A 17,000-nucleotide genomic window follows, 5' to 3' on the forward strand; every position below is an offset into this window, starting at 1 on the left:
TCGGAATATGAAACTGTACTTTAAAATGAAACAGCAACACGGTACATTTGGTAAAGTACATTTATTTGACATTAAATGTTTAGAGAATATTCAGCAATTGCCATATGAACTCCGAAAGCCATTTATTTTCTTTTATCTGTATCCGCAATAACTGTTCCGTTTCACCTTGAGTCACGCGCTGTTCCTTTATGGTACACAGGGTGTTCATTTTCGTAAAAAGAATCACTTTGGAAGCACGGTGAACCGCAAGGCTGTTCCATCAACTAGGCACTAGTCCAGCCTAAAGGTTGATATGTTGCTTCTAGCCACTAGTACAGCGTAAGGGCATGTGGGCCCTTGGCGATCGTCCCATAATATGGTGATCGTGCTCCAGTTGTTGACACAAAGCTGCAGGTGTCTGCTGAAGAATCCATCCGCCGGTGTCTCAAACAGATGGCAGTGGCAGAATGGGATCAAATACCTGTTATGAAAACAAAAAAATTATAATTAGTCTCGCTAGGCGAACTTCATTAATATTACTCATTTTATTTATTACGGCCGATCAGAAACTATTTGCTTGCAAGGATAGTTCAATGGAGTATGTTCGTCTCTAAAATCAATGCGAAAAGTAACGAGATAAATCGAGGCCAACACACAATGATAAACAACAGTTAGTCTACATGCGTGAGGAATGATATGATATATGATATGGCATTTGTAACGCGCCTATACTCGAGTGTTTCTAGGCGTGACGAGGCAGGTGGGGAACAAGGGCAGACAGACAACGATCCTACTAGACCAGGTGTCTTTCTGATCGCGCATGGGGAACGGCTGTACATGGTTAGTTGAATCCAAATTAAATAATAGGGTCAGCTGGCCACAAGTGCAAGGTAATTGCCGGCAGAAGGGGCTGAAGGATACAGAGACAGTCCCATAGTGCAGGTAGGCAGTGCAGGGAAAAGTGGCTGGGCCTAGGACCGAGATCGGTGAGACCAGTGGACCTGCATGCCCATGTGCCCACTACGAACAAGTTTTACTTGCTTTTCCTAGCTCTTCATTCATTCATTTATTCATGCATCCATTCATTAAATCTTCATTCCGGTATAAAAGCGTGCAAAGATTTACTTACATTATATTTGAAATTTCCATTGTGTCTCTTCGTAATGCAGTCTGTAAAACGGACCGTGCTCTTGACAACGATTTTTCGTATACTGAACTAAAATGAAACTCGGTCTAGTTTCTGAATTTTCTGCCTTATCGTCTCTTACGTTATTGCGCACTCCCTTCGAATGTAGTTCTTTCGGCATGGTCCCTGTCTCAAGGTAAAAAAACATTAGACCCTTATACTTCCAGTGCGACTTGTGGGCCTCATCTGGGCGCTGTCCTTCGCATTCTTTATTTGCAACATCACGTAGTATAGGCATCTGTGAGAACTTGAAGTTTAGAATCCGTATATGTAGTGCGCCTCAATGTGCAAATGCGAACTGGCTTCTCTCCCAAATGCCACGGCCCGCTTGGCTGGCGCGTTCCAAGTGCCCCAATTTTGTCCCCGTTGTCTGCGAGCTTTGCAGCCCAAATTGAGACATTTAATTTTTGGCGGAAGGTCAGGGAAAGTATAAAGTACCACTGAGTTAAAAGTGAGATTTATTGTTTGTTTTATTATTTGCAATACGCAAGCCTCCCCTCCGTTAACAGTGCACAGCATTTACATTTACATGAGATGAGACATGAGAAAAATATATACATACACATATGTGAGGTGAATAGAGAGAATTCAAAGATGACACCCAGCTTGTTCGCCACCCATGATGGTGAAGGTAGGGGTTAGGTTTACAGGTACACTGTACAATAACATTTATTTACAAAAAGACAATCGTATTGCAATTATTTAAACCGGGATTTGTACTTCACAATCAGCTGTGCTTCGGGTGGGCATGGCACAGTCGCAATATTCGGTGGCAATGGATCACTGCTCTGCACAGAAACGTCCAAAATTCCATATCTGTGCTTCTCTAACACAGCAACAATAAGGCCTTTCACAAAGTCCAACTGCATTTCATCATAGACTGGTTTGATCACCCATTGCTTACTTCGTTTTGAAAACACCTTAGTGTAGCGAGGCATCCTTACTTTACCCCTAGTCCTAGATTGTTCACGTCCGACATTGCTGTTATGGGCCAAGACCACTAGTAGAGTGCGATGTTTCATGCCCCGAAAGCTAAAATGCAAGCGCTTTGGCCTGTACTTTAGGCACATATTGTGGAACACCTCCAAATCTCCTGTGTGACAGAATTCTGTCAGTCCTCTCAAATCTCTTGATAGAGTTTTGTCGAAAACAATCTTCTCAATGGCTTTGTGTGTCGGTGAAGATGGAATGAACCACTTCTTCTTCCGTGCCTCCTCTGGGGACAAAGGGCCATGTTCACATTGGTGGAAATGTTGATTTGCTGTCCAGCGCTGAACGTTGGTACAGTGGTGCATCAGTGACCGCCATTTTTCAAGTAGTATTTCCACTGACCCTTCAAGTTTTTTGTCATGATGCCTACCTCCAAGGAGCCAGGTCCGACCCAGCAACCCCAGAGGCAGGCATCATTCCCCCCAGGGAAGTTCCAGCGGGCCCAAGCTGGGGCCCTTTGGACGCAGTCCTGGCGCCTTAGGCGCCAGGCTCATGTTGGACCCCAGTCCTGGCGCCTTAGGCGCCAGGCTCATAAAGCTGGACATGTGTTCAAGTGTTTTTATGTGCACTTACCGGATGCAGACCATGCTGCTACATCCAGGACCTCTTGATGCCTGAATGGGACTACTTTACCTGTGGGACTACTTTCCACCTGGGTGTGGTCGGGGAAGGATACATAACTGATCGGTGGAAGGATACATACCTGGAACTTCTTCCAAAGCTATTTAAAGCCCACCCGAACAGCCACACATGCTTCGCGTTGTTCTGCACCTAGCAGCTGGATGCTCACCGTGTCTGCTCCTGCTTCTGGACTTCAGCCACGCCTGTCAGCATCCTGGGACACCTGCAAAGGGTGATAAGAAGAGAATTTGAGAGGAAGAAGGCCTTACCTGCTAAACCTGCATCACAGAGACATTTCACCGACGATCCTGAAAAGGAAGACATCATTGTTAAAAGCATTTCGCTCCGATCGCTGCAGCGCTGCATTTCACTCACCTTTCTTGGGCACCTCCATCTTCAGCAGCGATCAACCGGATCCGCAGCCACTTCCCAGAGCCTAGAGAGAAAAAGACAAGAACACAAGGTGAGAGAAGGAAGGGAATAGGAAAAGCTCAGTTTCCTTCTAAGACTTACCTGTTGGGTCATTCCCATTTCATTTCGGGTCTTGCTGCTTCCAGGCATTTTCCGGCCCCCGGCCCCTATTGGGAAAAAAGACAAAGACATTAGATGAGCGAATGCAAAAACATTACCTGAGCGCTTATCTAGGACTTACCTGATCTTTACTGGACCTGCACTTTTCACTTCGGGTCGGCGCCATATCTCCGGCATTCCGAACCCCGGCCCCTATGGGGAAAAGACATCAACATTAGCGCTTTGTTGCAAGAAGTCTCCAAAGGAATCTTCATTCATAACCTGAAAAAGACAATGAACATTATTATTTAAAGCTTGAACTTTTGAACTTGCAACAGAACTTTTACAGCGCCTTACCAGTATAATCAAGCTTACCTGAACTCCCATCCAACCTCAATCCAGTGAAGTAACTGGGTTCAACGCGCCCCTGCGTCAGAAGCAGGATGGAGAGCTCGTCCTTTCAGACCCTAAGGTGAGACTTCACGGGGGATCGTGGAAGGGTATCGAGGAGGGTTGGAAGGAAGTGGGAGGCTCGAGCATTATTCCGCAAGATTGTAATACTCCCTTTTCACGTACAGGAGGATATTCCTGCGAGCCAGTTTAGCCAGAGTAGAGGGGCCCGTCCTATCCATCTTCAGAGCCCTGCGCTTCACCATTGAAGAGACATCCGCACTCGAAACCAGGCCAGCGCCCCCGTGGGAATCAGGTGAGCGTGACATTTTTGAGCTCCACCAAAGATGGTTGGTGATAGAATGTGACTACTGCAAAATACTTTCAAAACCTTTTTTTTTCCCTGCAGCCGAGATTTTCTTATTGATTGATTTTAGCAAGATGCCATACGTCAAATTGATGTTTAATATGTGGGAACTGCTCTCTCATTGTCTTGGCAATTGAAACGTGTCTATCCGTGGCTATGAGGTCGATGTGCATTCTCCTTGATTGTAGATATTCCACTGATTTTATAAATCCTAGTTTCTCCATGGCCACTGACGATGTACATTGTTACCTGCACGACCACCGAACTCACAATTTTCTTACCGTCCATGTCCTGAAAGTGGTAGGTGCAGTACTTGGCAGAAAATCCAGGGCTGTCGCACCGTCCATTGCCGGCTAGCCTGAATCGTTTGCCTTCGAATGTACTTGCTAGAGACAATTGTTCAATTTTCCAAGCATCACTAATGGCCGGAAACAGATAATCACGTTGGTATATGTAGTACAGCGCTTTAGAAATGAAATGGAGTCCCACAAACTGAAAGGAAGCCTCTAACTTTCTAAAACTGGAGCCACTAAAAAGTGATGCAGCTGCACACAGTAGATTGCCTGCTGGCAGTTTCCCCAGCATCGGTTGTGCAGACCATGAGAACCTATGATTTAATCTACAGGCGGCATTTATTTTGACGTTACTGCCTTTTATTTGACGTGTCACATTAATCAATGGCTTCCCACGTACTTTCCCTCTAATGGAATGCACACATTTCAGCATACTTATAATTTCCATCAAACAACTGTCGAATACAATTTATATGCTCTCTTTCATTAGACTGTCATCCTGCGTCAACGTTGTTTCGGCCTGTGACGTTGTGGAGATTTCAACACATTGGAAAGTAATATCGCTGATATCAAGTTCTGATGCGTCTATGGATGCTGCGGCTGGTTCATTCTTTGTCATTTCAACATCTATCACTTCAACATAGATGGGAGAACACAACAATGTCGACAGGGTTTTTGGTGGCAAATTTTTGGCGGGTGTAGATTGTGTAAATTGATCTGCAACTATGTCAGAGCTATCTTCAATACATTCAATAACATCTTCTTGTGGTGGTGCGGTCGGTCTGTAGCTATGGTCCAATGCAACTTTGCTGAAGTCTCCAAACACAGTTAATTCATGTTCTGGCCATTGGACATGAGCATCTCGAGCCTGAACACGCCTCGCCTCAATTAATAGTTCCTCCATAGTGTACACGGTCTGGCAAGCCACATCTCTCATTCGCTTCACTGTCTGTGTGTGTATAGTTCTGACACCCACGCGTAACTGGAGGAGAGATTGGAAAAGGGATGTTCAGTTTAAACACAAGATGGAGTGTAGTAGAATTGACTGGAAAAAAACATAAAATAGTCCCCAGCACAAACATTTTTTTAAAGTTCTGAACTGTTTGTAACACCTTTTTTTTGTTTTTTTTTCTTTGCAACTTTTTTGACTCGACCTTCAACATCTGCACGCTGTAGCTCCGATTTGTTTCCGCTTGTCCTCCCTTCCTCTTGCGCTGCAACGACTATATTTTCTGTATCTGCATAGACAGCACGGAATGAGGCTCCATCGTCTCCCTGAAACATAGTACTTTCATTACTATGCATCAAAATATTGTTAGCATAAAACACACGTGAGGACGAACACACAGGTACATCTCAATAGCCAAACACGATTTAAACCTTGTGTGCAACAATCAAACGACAAGTATTCGACCAGTGATGATCTATTTCGATGGAACTGTCAGTATCCATACCTCTGGCTCTGCATGGACTGCCATGAATGGTTGTATTGGAGAGGAGACATCCGCATCTCCCTGATACACAGTACTTGCATTAGTATGGTTTTCAATATTGGAAACATAACACACACTTGGGGTCGAACGCACAGGTACATATAAAGAGATAACCACAAATGATGCATTGTCTAAAAGAATCAAGGAAAATCTAAATATGATCACATTTCATCGACTTATTTCTCCGATTTATTTTCATCTGCATCATCTAAATTGGATGTTGTGATTGTAGTGGAAGCTTCGTCGTCTCCCTGAAACACAGCACTTGCGTTAATAGGGAAGAAAGTATAGCAAATGGAATTGCGTTATATGATCACGCATGATGGAGCTGTCAGTATCCATACCTCGTGCTGCTGAAGAATATCTATGGATGTTGCAAATGTAGTGCGCACTTCCGAAAGCTGTTGCGCCGATTCGTATACGCATGGTCCCGCTTCCACTTCCCCTGGAATTACTTGAATGTCAGGCTCTACATTCAGTGCAGGGGTTGACGCTCCATCAACTGCCTGAAACATAGTACTTGCATTAGTGAGGATTACAATAGTGAAAAGATAACCCACACCTGGGGTCGACAGCACAGGTACATATCAACGGCTAACCACGAATGAAACATTGTGTAGAACAATCAAACAACAAGAATTCCAGCTCTGATGATGACGCTCGATGGAGCTGTCAGTATCCATATCTCCCTGAAAGACAGAACTTGCATTAGTATGGATAACACTAATTATAACTGAAAACAAACACCAGTGGACGATAACTAAGGTGTATATCAATTGGAAAGCACTAACCAAACATTCGGTAAAATAATTACACAATAGAATAAAACTATTACTTGACATGCATAAAACAAGTCTGTAGCGGATTAGCCTAGTAAGATTACCTGATACGCGCTAGAAGTGGTTGATAACTGCGACCATGTCAAGGATGTAGAATGTTCTTGCTTCAGATTCAAGGGATAGTCAAGAAGTTGTAAAGGTAAATTAATGATTGATAATGAAATGCCAATATTAAAAATAGCCATGTAAGGCGACAGAATACTTGAAAATGCTCAATACATCACAGTTCCCTGTTCCCATATATATACATTGCGTTTGTGGGTTATGAAATCGAAAAAGAATATATTGATAAATGTCATTATTCAAAAAACTATACACTCATATCAATATCGAAATTATTACAAGGGATAGAACACCTACAATATCAATTAATCCATTTGGCTACCTGCACACTACCGCAAGGCCTAAAACTAAATCCGGACACTTGACTCACCGGTGGCGGAATGTGGACGAATAGAGTGGGAATAGCGTTTTCGAGCAATTTCCGTGTCGTTCGCAGTTTATTCTTCTTTGTTACCCAAGATGTTGTGTACATGTCCAAGGAAAAGTGCCGGCTGCAGATGCGGTATCGATCACCCCTCTTGTCCTGTAAGACTTGTTGGACTCTACTTTCCAGCTCATCTAGTGGATATCCGCAATGTCTGACCCATTCTCTTATTCGATCAACAGTTTTCGGGAATACATGCATTGTAGTGCCTTCAGATTTCGCATGGGTCTTCGAAGGGCAACCGCTAATCGAACAGGCAGGCATTGTTGATAAATCTGAAAAGTAAATATCGACATTATTATACAATCTTCAAGAATAAAGATTTGATACAAAAGTAAATGAATCATACAATGATCAATGCAAGGTTTGTTTTGGTCGCAGGAACTATACCAGTTCATTATGTGCGGCTTAGTATTTGCATAAGTTGCAGAAATGTATAAATGATTTGACTAAAATCTGAACATGTGACTCGTCCCTTGGATGTTCTGTCTTGCACGAGAAGGAAACATGCTTACATTATAGACTGGACCCCCGAAGGATGCAATTCGATGAAAATAAACACAGATGAAAATAAATAGATCTATTGATAGCATAGCAATGGAAACTAGCACTATTGTGTACTCTACTCGCAAATAGATAGAAATTTAAAAATCTGCGAAATATGACTAGGATACATGGCCTTACCTTGACCAACAAACAGTTGGATTCAGCAAGCAGAACAGTATGTTGCAGGAGAATAGGTGGGTGGCCACAGGTAGCACACTGATGGGTTTGCTCTAAGCGGTCTCAGAAGTTCACGGATAGCACAACGACGAGCAGATTAGCGTAGATCTCAGTGGTTGCCAGGTAACACGTTCAGGAGTTGACTTGCAAAGCACAAAGATGTTCTCATGTGACATATCAAGTGGTTTATAAAGTATTAGAAACAGGGGTGTGTTTGTGAATGAATGACGTATGTATGTCGTGGTTTTAGGGGGGGCGGCCTGCTTGAAGGGGAGGCCTGGCTGGAGACACGGGGTCTGAGGAGGCCATGTGAGCGATGGCCCCTGGGCGTGGGATACCTTTTGAAGTGTAGATGCTGTTTGGCACCTTGGCTGTTTGCGCCCGTCACAGCCCCCCATCCTAGCGCTCATCCCCAGGTGCGAACCGCCTTTGATAGAGGGGGGTGGGATGGATGGGCCTGGGGCGTGCAGATAAGGCACAGGAAGACTGCTGAATGGAGACACACTTATGTGGATTGCAGGGGGGCGGCCTGCTTCAAGGGGAGGCCTGGCTGGAGACACAGGGTCTGAGGAGGCCATGTGAGCAATGGCCCCTTGGCATGGGATACCTTTTTAATTGTACATGCAGTTTGGCACCATGGCCTTTCGCGCCCCTGACGGCGCGCATCCCCGGGTGCGAACCGCCTTTGATAGAGGGGGTGGGATGGATGGGCCTGGGGCGTGCAGATAAGGCACAGGAAGACTGCTGAATGGAGACACACTTATGTGGATTGCAGGGGGGCGGCCTGCTTCAAGGGGAGGCCTGGCTGGAGACACGGGGTCTGAGGAGGCCATGTGAGCAATGACCCCTTGGCATGGGATACCTTTTGAAGTGTACATGCAGTTTGGCACCTTGGCCTTTCACGCCCCTGACAGTCCCCTGCCAGCGCTCATCCACTGGAGCGAACCGCCTTTGATAGTATATCGTTGCTTATCAATAACAAATGCCACATACCGGAGATTCTTGTGAGCACAGACCCACACTTCAACTGGTGTATTATAGTGGTCAAGACCCTAAGGCCTGTATAATCCAATGGTAATTGTTAGTATAGATATATGTGTGACTTTTATAGAGACATAATCTACTGAAAGACTTTGAACAAGTGTTATTTAGTGCATGCATTATCGAGAATATGTTATGTTAGCTTAGATAGATGGTGACCACCCTGCTTCACAGCGACCAGACCTTCACCCATTCGGAGCACAGATGTCTGACGTCCATCCTTGAATGGAGACACACTTGATTCATTTAAAAAATCGAAACAACCGTTGTTAAAATATATGTGGTGTTTTATTTTGTATCTTATTTTCATGACACAAAAATACAAGACTTTAAAGATTATACAGGTCAGGTTGCAGCACAGCGAGAGAAAATCCCCTGTATTGACCGCTGTCACTCGGGAACGTTTCTCTAATGGCACGAATGGCACAGGCGGGTATCACTCTTCGAACGCGGTGTCCAAGCCTCCCGTGGAGCCATCATGTAAAGGAACGATAGGCCACCAGCCTGTACCACCTGTGAAAAGGAATGAAACAAACTGTTTTTAAATGACCAAGATAAGTTTAATAAACGTTTGTTGTCAATGACAATTCTTGTAACTAATGGCATTCTGCACGGACAAATGCTATCTAGACAATGCACACTATTGAACGACTTACATGCGTTACAATGATATGTAGATGTAATTTTGGATATAGTAGAAGAACATGAAATGGGAGTGGCATGACAAGCAGAGTATACTTACTCGTTATCGGATTACGAGGACGAACAGTTGCGCGAAGTTCGTGCATAAGCACCATCATTATTCTCAACACGGCCCGTGTGAGGCAGGCTGCCCTGAAGTCTGGCAGCTCGGTGATGCATTGCGGTCGTGGCTCGCCTTCCGAAATGTAGGCCAGGCATCCCGAGTTTTCTCGGCAGCAGCAGTTCTCGTCCTCAGTTGGCATTTGCTCGCACCGATTGCATGTGCACCAGGTGGAGACGCCGTCCATTCGACTAGGCCCAGGCTCTTCATCTGTTGATTCGTCCTGCCAACTGCCGTCCGAATCCCCATCGTTTTCGCGTGCTTCAGTTTCCAGTAGCTCCTCCTCGGTATACTCGGGCTCGTACATGTAGGGCATTATTGTAGCCATTGTGTGTTAAACAAACTAAAATGTATAGCGGTGGTACTGGTATCTGTTCACACGGGCTACAAGCGGCGAAGGTAGCTGACCAGAGCACTGAAACGAGTCACAGAATACTCAAAGTAACACAGAGAGAGGAATGGAATCGAAAATCTGCTGCTGTGTGTTGTGAAACGGTCTGGTTATACTTATTGAGGAAAGAGGCGTCCTGCCATTTCCATGGCGACACGTCATTAGCTGAAGCGCAGCGAATGTTGACACAAGACGTGCTTTGGCGTTGGGAAATGGGCGGTACAAGGCTGCTGATGACAGGCTCAGGGGCGGGGGAATTGATTTAGTGCCGCAAAAGCAGGTCAGCCAGGGCGATCGGTTAAAAGATAGGATTATCAGAAAATGGCGGCTCCCTGGTGCTTTTCGCGTGCGTTTAATGGACGAAAACTCGGGTAAGGTCCATAGGAAAGTTTTCTAAAGTCGAGCCACTTAGGCTTAAAAAAACATGGCCGACCCATAGGGACAATAAACAATTTTACTAGACCATGCCTTCAAGTACCATGTATAAGCCTGGACTATTTCATTGGAGCCATTCCCAACCACTATTTGCTCCTCCCAAAATGCATTCCCCTGGTATCTTTGTGTTGGCCCTATCAAAAAGTAACATCAAACTTTCCCCTGCCAGTGTTCTTTCTAAATAATCCGCTGAGAGTTAATGGCATATCTGGGGATGTAATGTGCTGCTGGTGTAATAGTTTCACCTCCTCAGAAGCATTCTCCCTTTCTTCACCTTTCCCCAGAAACTCAAGGTCTCCAGAGCCCTGGTCCTCTCCAGGCTGCACTATTGCAATAGCCTCTTCACCAATCTGCTTCTTGCCGCCCTTTTCAACGGATCCAGAATAGGACTGCAAGACATATCATTGGCCTCAATCCCAGGGACCACATCTCTCCAGCCCTAAAATATCTCCACTTGCTCCTGGTGGCTGCAAGCATCACATTCAAGACCCTTTGCATCATCCACAAGGCTTTCTGGGGCCTGGGGCCTGTGACCTTGTTACAGCCAACTCTCTCTCCCTAAATACCTCCCTGCTAGAGTCCTTCGGTCCTCTAGCTCCAACTCTCTGCAGATCAGACGTTCCTCCAAGCAGAGAGTAGCGGGGGGGTAGATCTTTCTTCGGCAGGAGCCTTCCTCTGGAATGGCTTCCCTGCTCCTCTCATACTTGAGCCGGATCTCCTTAAGTTACGGAAGCTTCTCAAGACTTTCCTTTTTTCCTCCTCCTTCCCTCTTCCCTTGCTAATGTCCCCCTGCCGCTGCGACTGGCTGCTGTGCCTGGTCCCTTATGAGTCTTACAGGGGCCAGGCCCTCATCAATCAGTCTATCCCAGCACACCTATATCCAGCACTTGACTTCAACACCCTTCCCTGACTAGCCACTGAGCCTGGCCCTTCCCTGTCCTCGCACTAGTTGACCCTTACCCCTGGTTCCCCTTGCACTTGCCGCCTGGGCTCCCCTTGGCACTTGGCGCCTGGCCCTGAGGCCCCCTCCCTCCTGCACCCCCAACCCTTTTCCCTTCCACCCCTCCCTCTGCACTTCTTGTTCACTGCACTTGCACAATACAAATGTAACAAGGCCTAGTAGGACTATTGCTTTCTCCTCTGCCCCCCCCAGCCGCAACCTTCCCCCACCAAACCCCTCATTTGTCTTGTGGCACCTGGAAACACTTTTTTTCTGTATAGGCGCCATACAAATGTTCAATAAATAAAATAAAATATAAATGCCTTAACCAAGTATGCGTTCATCCACTTGGTTTAGATCTGTTCCTTGCACTTTCTAAAACCAGCATTGAGGAAGTTTGAGTAAACGTAATAGGCATTCATCAGGCACAGCTATCCTATGCTCAGGTAATCGCACCATTTTCCAGCTGTTTCCATATTGTGGTTAGGTGGGATGGTTTAACAGTACCTGACAAACGCCTATCATATGCCTACACAAAGGCCAAGTGTTTGCTTTGCCAATACTAGATTTTGCGAGGTCTCCTGTCCTATCCCATTCTTGATGATGATGTCCTGCTAGTATGGGGAGAAAGTGTGCTTTTAGACTGGCAATAACATAATTACTACAGAGAGTAACTTGTTCTTTTTCCTTTGCACCCCTTTACTCTGTGCCTTGATCACAGATCATTTTCTAGCTACATAGAATCCATAACTATTGGGGTTGTCGATGCCTGGTTTCCTTTTGCACTGTTTGATTATGGTTACCTTTTGGGTAAAGCTCTGCATTGCTTTCAGCTGACTTGCCATGATGTTACTTTCTGGATGTTTGATTTCACTCTTCATCTGAAAATTGTTGGGGATTTAACTGTACCATTATATTTCTATGTCTCCATAAGTGTTATGTTCTGAAAACAACCAGCAGTATGGAGCATTTTAAAGGTCACAGCTAGCGATATTGCAGTCCAAAAAATTACATATGTGTAATCTAGTTCTCCTTCACGTTTTCTTTGTGTTTCATCAAACTTATTAAAGTGAACTTTGTTTTTCATTTAGGAAAGGTCAAACATGTGTTATTGTCCTATGTGAAGCATCAGTTCAAGGTAAGTGTAAATTATGAATGACATTTGTAATGCCAGATTTGTAAATACATTGTTGGGTATGTTTCAAATAGAAATATTTCTTCTCTTGTTAGAGAATTGTTACAGCACACTAAACTTACACTGAAATCCTGCAAACTTCATTTCCCAATGTGAGGATCATTCCACTTTATGAAAAACATTGGGAAATAAAACATTACATGATGAGAAAATGGCATTTACATCCCTCCCACGTGCCACAGCAGCATCTCGTGCTTTGTATTTGCATCAGCCCGCATTTTTATTAATTTTATTTAATATTGATATAATTTTTTAATATTAAACACAGCTTAGTACAGCAGACACATTGTGGCAGTCATTTGGGGCAGAAGGAGGGCAAGAAGCTCTGGGTCCCACGGAAAGCTGCCTGCTCTACAATATGAACACTGCAGGTGGTTTAAGGAGGATCCCCAGAGCCTCGTCCTCCCCCACCACAAAACTGCAGATATTGGGCCCCTGTGGAGGATGCAGACCAGAGGATCGGCATCACAAGCTCCTGGAACCCAGGTAAAACCGCAGCATGTTAAATGGGACGTTGGTACATCTGGTCTCATTAAAGTGCATGGCGACCTCGACCTGAGGATCTTGACCCCATAGTTGCTGAATTTGGAACAAGTTTGGGGATACTACCTCAAGAGCCCAGTCACACCAAAAACATGCAGCAATGCAAATTAGGCATACTTGTCCTGCGCAGGAACTGAAACCCTGGGTCCCAAATGTTCATATAGTCTGTCCGACAATAGGGACCAAAAAATAGTAATCTTAATGTCCTACTGCACTTCCTTGGGGTCAGGAGTGAGAAACCAAAGGCGACCTCAGGATAACTCGTATGGGCACTCCTAAAGTCGGGGTTGGGCGGAGTATAAGGAACTGGGGGAAAAACCAGGCACTTCACTCTGGGAATTTAGGAGAGCAAAGAAGACCGAACCATTATGACACCTCAGGCAGCACTAGAGTCCAAATACAGTGACCCTGGGCACAGCACCAAGGACTACATACTGCTAAGGGAGACAAACTAGTACAAACAATCAATAGAAGTTGGGCGAACTGTAGTGGATGAATCTTTGGAAACATGCCAGGGACCTGTGAGGAACAGTGCAGGGTAGCCATTGAATTGGACACAGCTCTAGTACCATACACTTGTAAAGCCTCGCTCAATTATGTGGCAGGCTTACCTTCAGCCCATCTAACCATTGCTCAGCATTGAAGCCCCAAAGGAGAGACAAGCAATTACTAAACGCAAGGATAAAGGAAAACCTACAACACCTGATGGGGAGGTCGAATGTTAAGTTATGAGCTGGACGCACGTTAGGTTGTATATTTATTAGCAAGAAGTAAGACCGTAGGACACAGCAGGCGCCCTCCTGAAGAGGCTGGCTCCAACTGCCCTTCAGTCAAAAGCAAACATAAACAACATTCTAATTAGAACATACACCCACATAAACACAGATGGAATCAGGTTACATCATAATGTTAATACATTGAACTTTGTTTGCCTAAAGTTAATATGACCTTTACACGGTCATAAGAAACCAATCCCAACACATCTCCTTCCTTTAGTAAGAAGCATTTAACCCAGGTAATAATCGTTAAACTTGGTTGGTCTGTTTCTGATTCTGCTCGCTTTCAGACCACTATCAATGTTACTATTGCGGTCCTTCTCAGCATTCTCTACTCTATCCGCATGTGGTCCAGACACTGAAGCTTCTTCCGTCTCATGAGACAAATCCTGGTCCCACACTTCACTTCCTTCAGTAGCAACCTTGTTGCTTTTGGCAAGTCTAGACATTGCCCAACATTCACCACCCTCCATTATAACAACATTTCCCCTTATGACTGCAATTCTTTTGGGACCAATAAATTTACTAGTGATGCATTTAGGAGACACTCTAGGATTTTTGATGTAAGCCCAGTCCCCAACAGACCAAATCACTCCTCCAACAGACTTTTTTTTATCAAAGCAAGCTTTGTAATCATTCTGAGTCTCCCTAACTAGGTCCATGACTTTTTTTCTGTCAATATGCACACTCCTCGCTAGATTCAGCCAACCCGGACATAGTTTTGTCCCCGGGTGCCTACCCTTGAGAGATGAGAAAGGTGAAATACCAGTAATGGAGTGTGGAGTTACACAGTAGTTCCAGACCATTTCTCTAAGAACCATCTGCCACTTCAACCCCGATGCCATTGCCAACTGCAAACCACCCTTAAGAAACCTATTCATTCTTTCCACTAAGCCATTCACTCTGGGTTGGTACAACACTGTTCTGTAATGTTTGATGCCGTATCTATTAAAAAATTCCACCATTCTGTCCGAACAAAATTGGACCCCATTGTCTGAGATAAGCTCAGAGGGAAACCCCTCTCTGTAAAACACTTCCTCAAAGAAAGAGATCATTTGAGACGTGGTTGCCTCCCTTATGGGTTTCCACTCAACCCATTTAGAGTGATAATCTACTAGAACAATGAGATATTTGAAGTCTTCACTTAACTCCTGAATGGGTCCCATCAAATCTACTGCTAACTTCCTCCAAGGCTCTGCTGGGACACTAACCGGCCTTAAGGGAGTATTTCTAACAACTTTGGTTTTATCACTCCTTTCACATTCCTTGCAGTTCCTGACAGATCTCTCCACTTCACTATCTATTCTTGGCCACCAAAATGATTGCCTTATGTGTCTTTTGGTGCCCCCCATCCCCAGATGACCCTGGTGAGCTATATCCACAAGTTTGGATCTAACTCCATAGGGAGGTATTATTCTCATCCCTTTTCTGAGTTGGGACCCGATCTCTGTCAAATTCAATTCCTCCTTGACATTATGGAACGCATCAAATTTCTTCTCCACCAGATCCTTTCTGGGCCAACCTGATTTGACCCAAACTTTCACCTGGCCCAAAACTTCATCAAGATTGTCAGCAGACACCCATTCTTCTTCACTTATTGCATTTTGCACCATTTCACAAATACTGACAGAAGACTCCACATTCACATTCTCTGAATCTCTGGTCTGAATGGGTAGTCTTGAAAGGCAATCAGCAATGACATTCTCATCACCAGGAACATACACCATTCTGAAATCGTATGCCAATAAATCAATCATCCACCGGGATATTCTGGGCGAACCCTTAGTCCAGTCAGCACTGCCCAACAACTGAACCAAAGGTTTGTGATCAGTTTTTACAATGAACGATTGGCCCCATAGAAAGAATTTAAAATGGTTTACCGCCCACGAGATAGCTAACGCTTCTCTCTCCACCACAGAGTAGTTGTTCTCCGCCCCCCCCTTAGTGGCCGGGAGGCAAAAGCTATGACATGTTCAATGCTCCCTTCATACTGAAAAAGGGCGGCCCCAACATGCTCGCATCCACAGCAAGCACCGTTTTCCTTCCAGACACAAACCCACCCAAAGAAGGAGCTTCAACTATGCCCTCTTTAATTTTAACAAAGGCTTTCTGGCATTCATCCGTCCACACATATCTGGAGCCCTTCTTCAGTAAATCTCTCAATGGAGACGAAATATTAGAGAACCCATCAACAAATTTGTGATAATATTCCGCCAACCCCATGAAAGATCGTAATTGTTCCTTATCAAGGGGTTGTGGAGCACTCACAATGCTGTCCACCAAGGACTTTCTAGGAGATATACCATTGCAAGAAATCTTGTGGCCCAAATAATCAACCTCTGTCATGGCAATTCTGCATTTTTCTCTTTGTACCGTTAAACCAGCATCCTTAAGCCTAATTAAAACAGATCTTAAAGCATTATCATGTTCAACATAGTTCTTGGCAAATATAAGAATGTCATCTTGAAATACAGTTACGTTGCTAAGACCTTTCAGCACTGTTTCCATCACTCTTTGAAAAACAGATGCCGCTGAGGCCAAACCAAAGGGCATACGCTTATACATAAAAACACCTTCTGGAGTAATAAATGCTGTTAATTGTCGACATTCCTCAGACAACGGCACCTGATGGTACGCAAAAGAAAGATCAATAATGGAGAATAGTTTGGGCTCTCCTAGAGTGGACAGAATTTCCGAAATATTCGGCAATGGAAACTGGAACAGGTGCACTAACTTGTACTATTATTCCCAATTTCTTCTGTTCCTCCCAACCCAGTAGGGAGGCTCCCTTCTCTGCCACCAGGAACGTGGCTTGACAGTTTCTTCGCTTGTAGCACACTTCTGCAGAGAATTGGCCGACAATATCTATGTCAGAGTTGGCATATCCACATACTCTAATGCTGGTGGGAAGGATAACAGCATCATCCTTTTTAAGGAAATTTCTCAAAGTGTCTCTGGATATGATGGACCAGGGTGAACAAGAGTCTACCTTCATTGAG

At 44.7% G+C, this 17,000-nt stretch overlaps 1 protein-coding gene across 3 annotated transcripts in view; it reads left to right on the top strand.

The window, feature by feature from the left end:
- Window positions 1-17,000, top strand: part of LAS1L (LAS1 like ribosome biogenesis factor) — a 948,139-nt gene that overhangs the window by 316,782 nt on the left and 614,357 nt on the right. For all 3 annotated transcript variants that reach the window (XM_069612531.1, XM_069612530.1, XM_069612532.1), the window contains exon 6: window positions 12,579-12,625. In XM_069612531.1, the coding sequence (XP_069468632.1) occupies window positions 12,579-12,625 (47 nt within the window). The remainder of the gene's footprint in view (window positions 1-12,578; window positions 12,626-17,000) is intronic.

The sequence above is a fragment of the Ambystoma mexicanum genome, chromosome 5p, assembly GCF_040938575.1.
Source record: "Ambystoma mexicanum isolate Mex_15411 chromosome 5p, UKY_AmexF1_1, whole genome shotgun sequence".
Lineage (NCBI taxonomy): Eukaryota > Metazoa > Chordata > Amphibia > Caudata > Ambystomatidae > Ambystoma > Ambystoma mexicanum.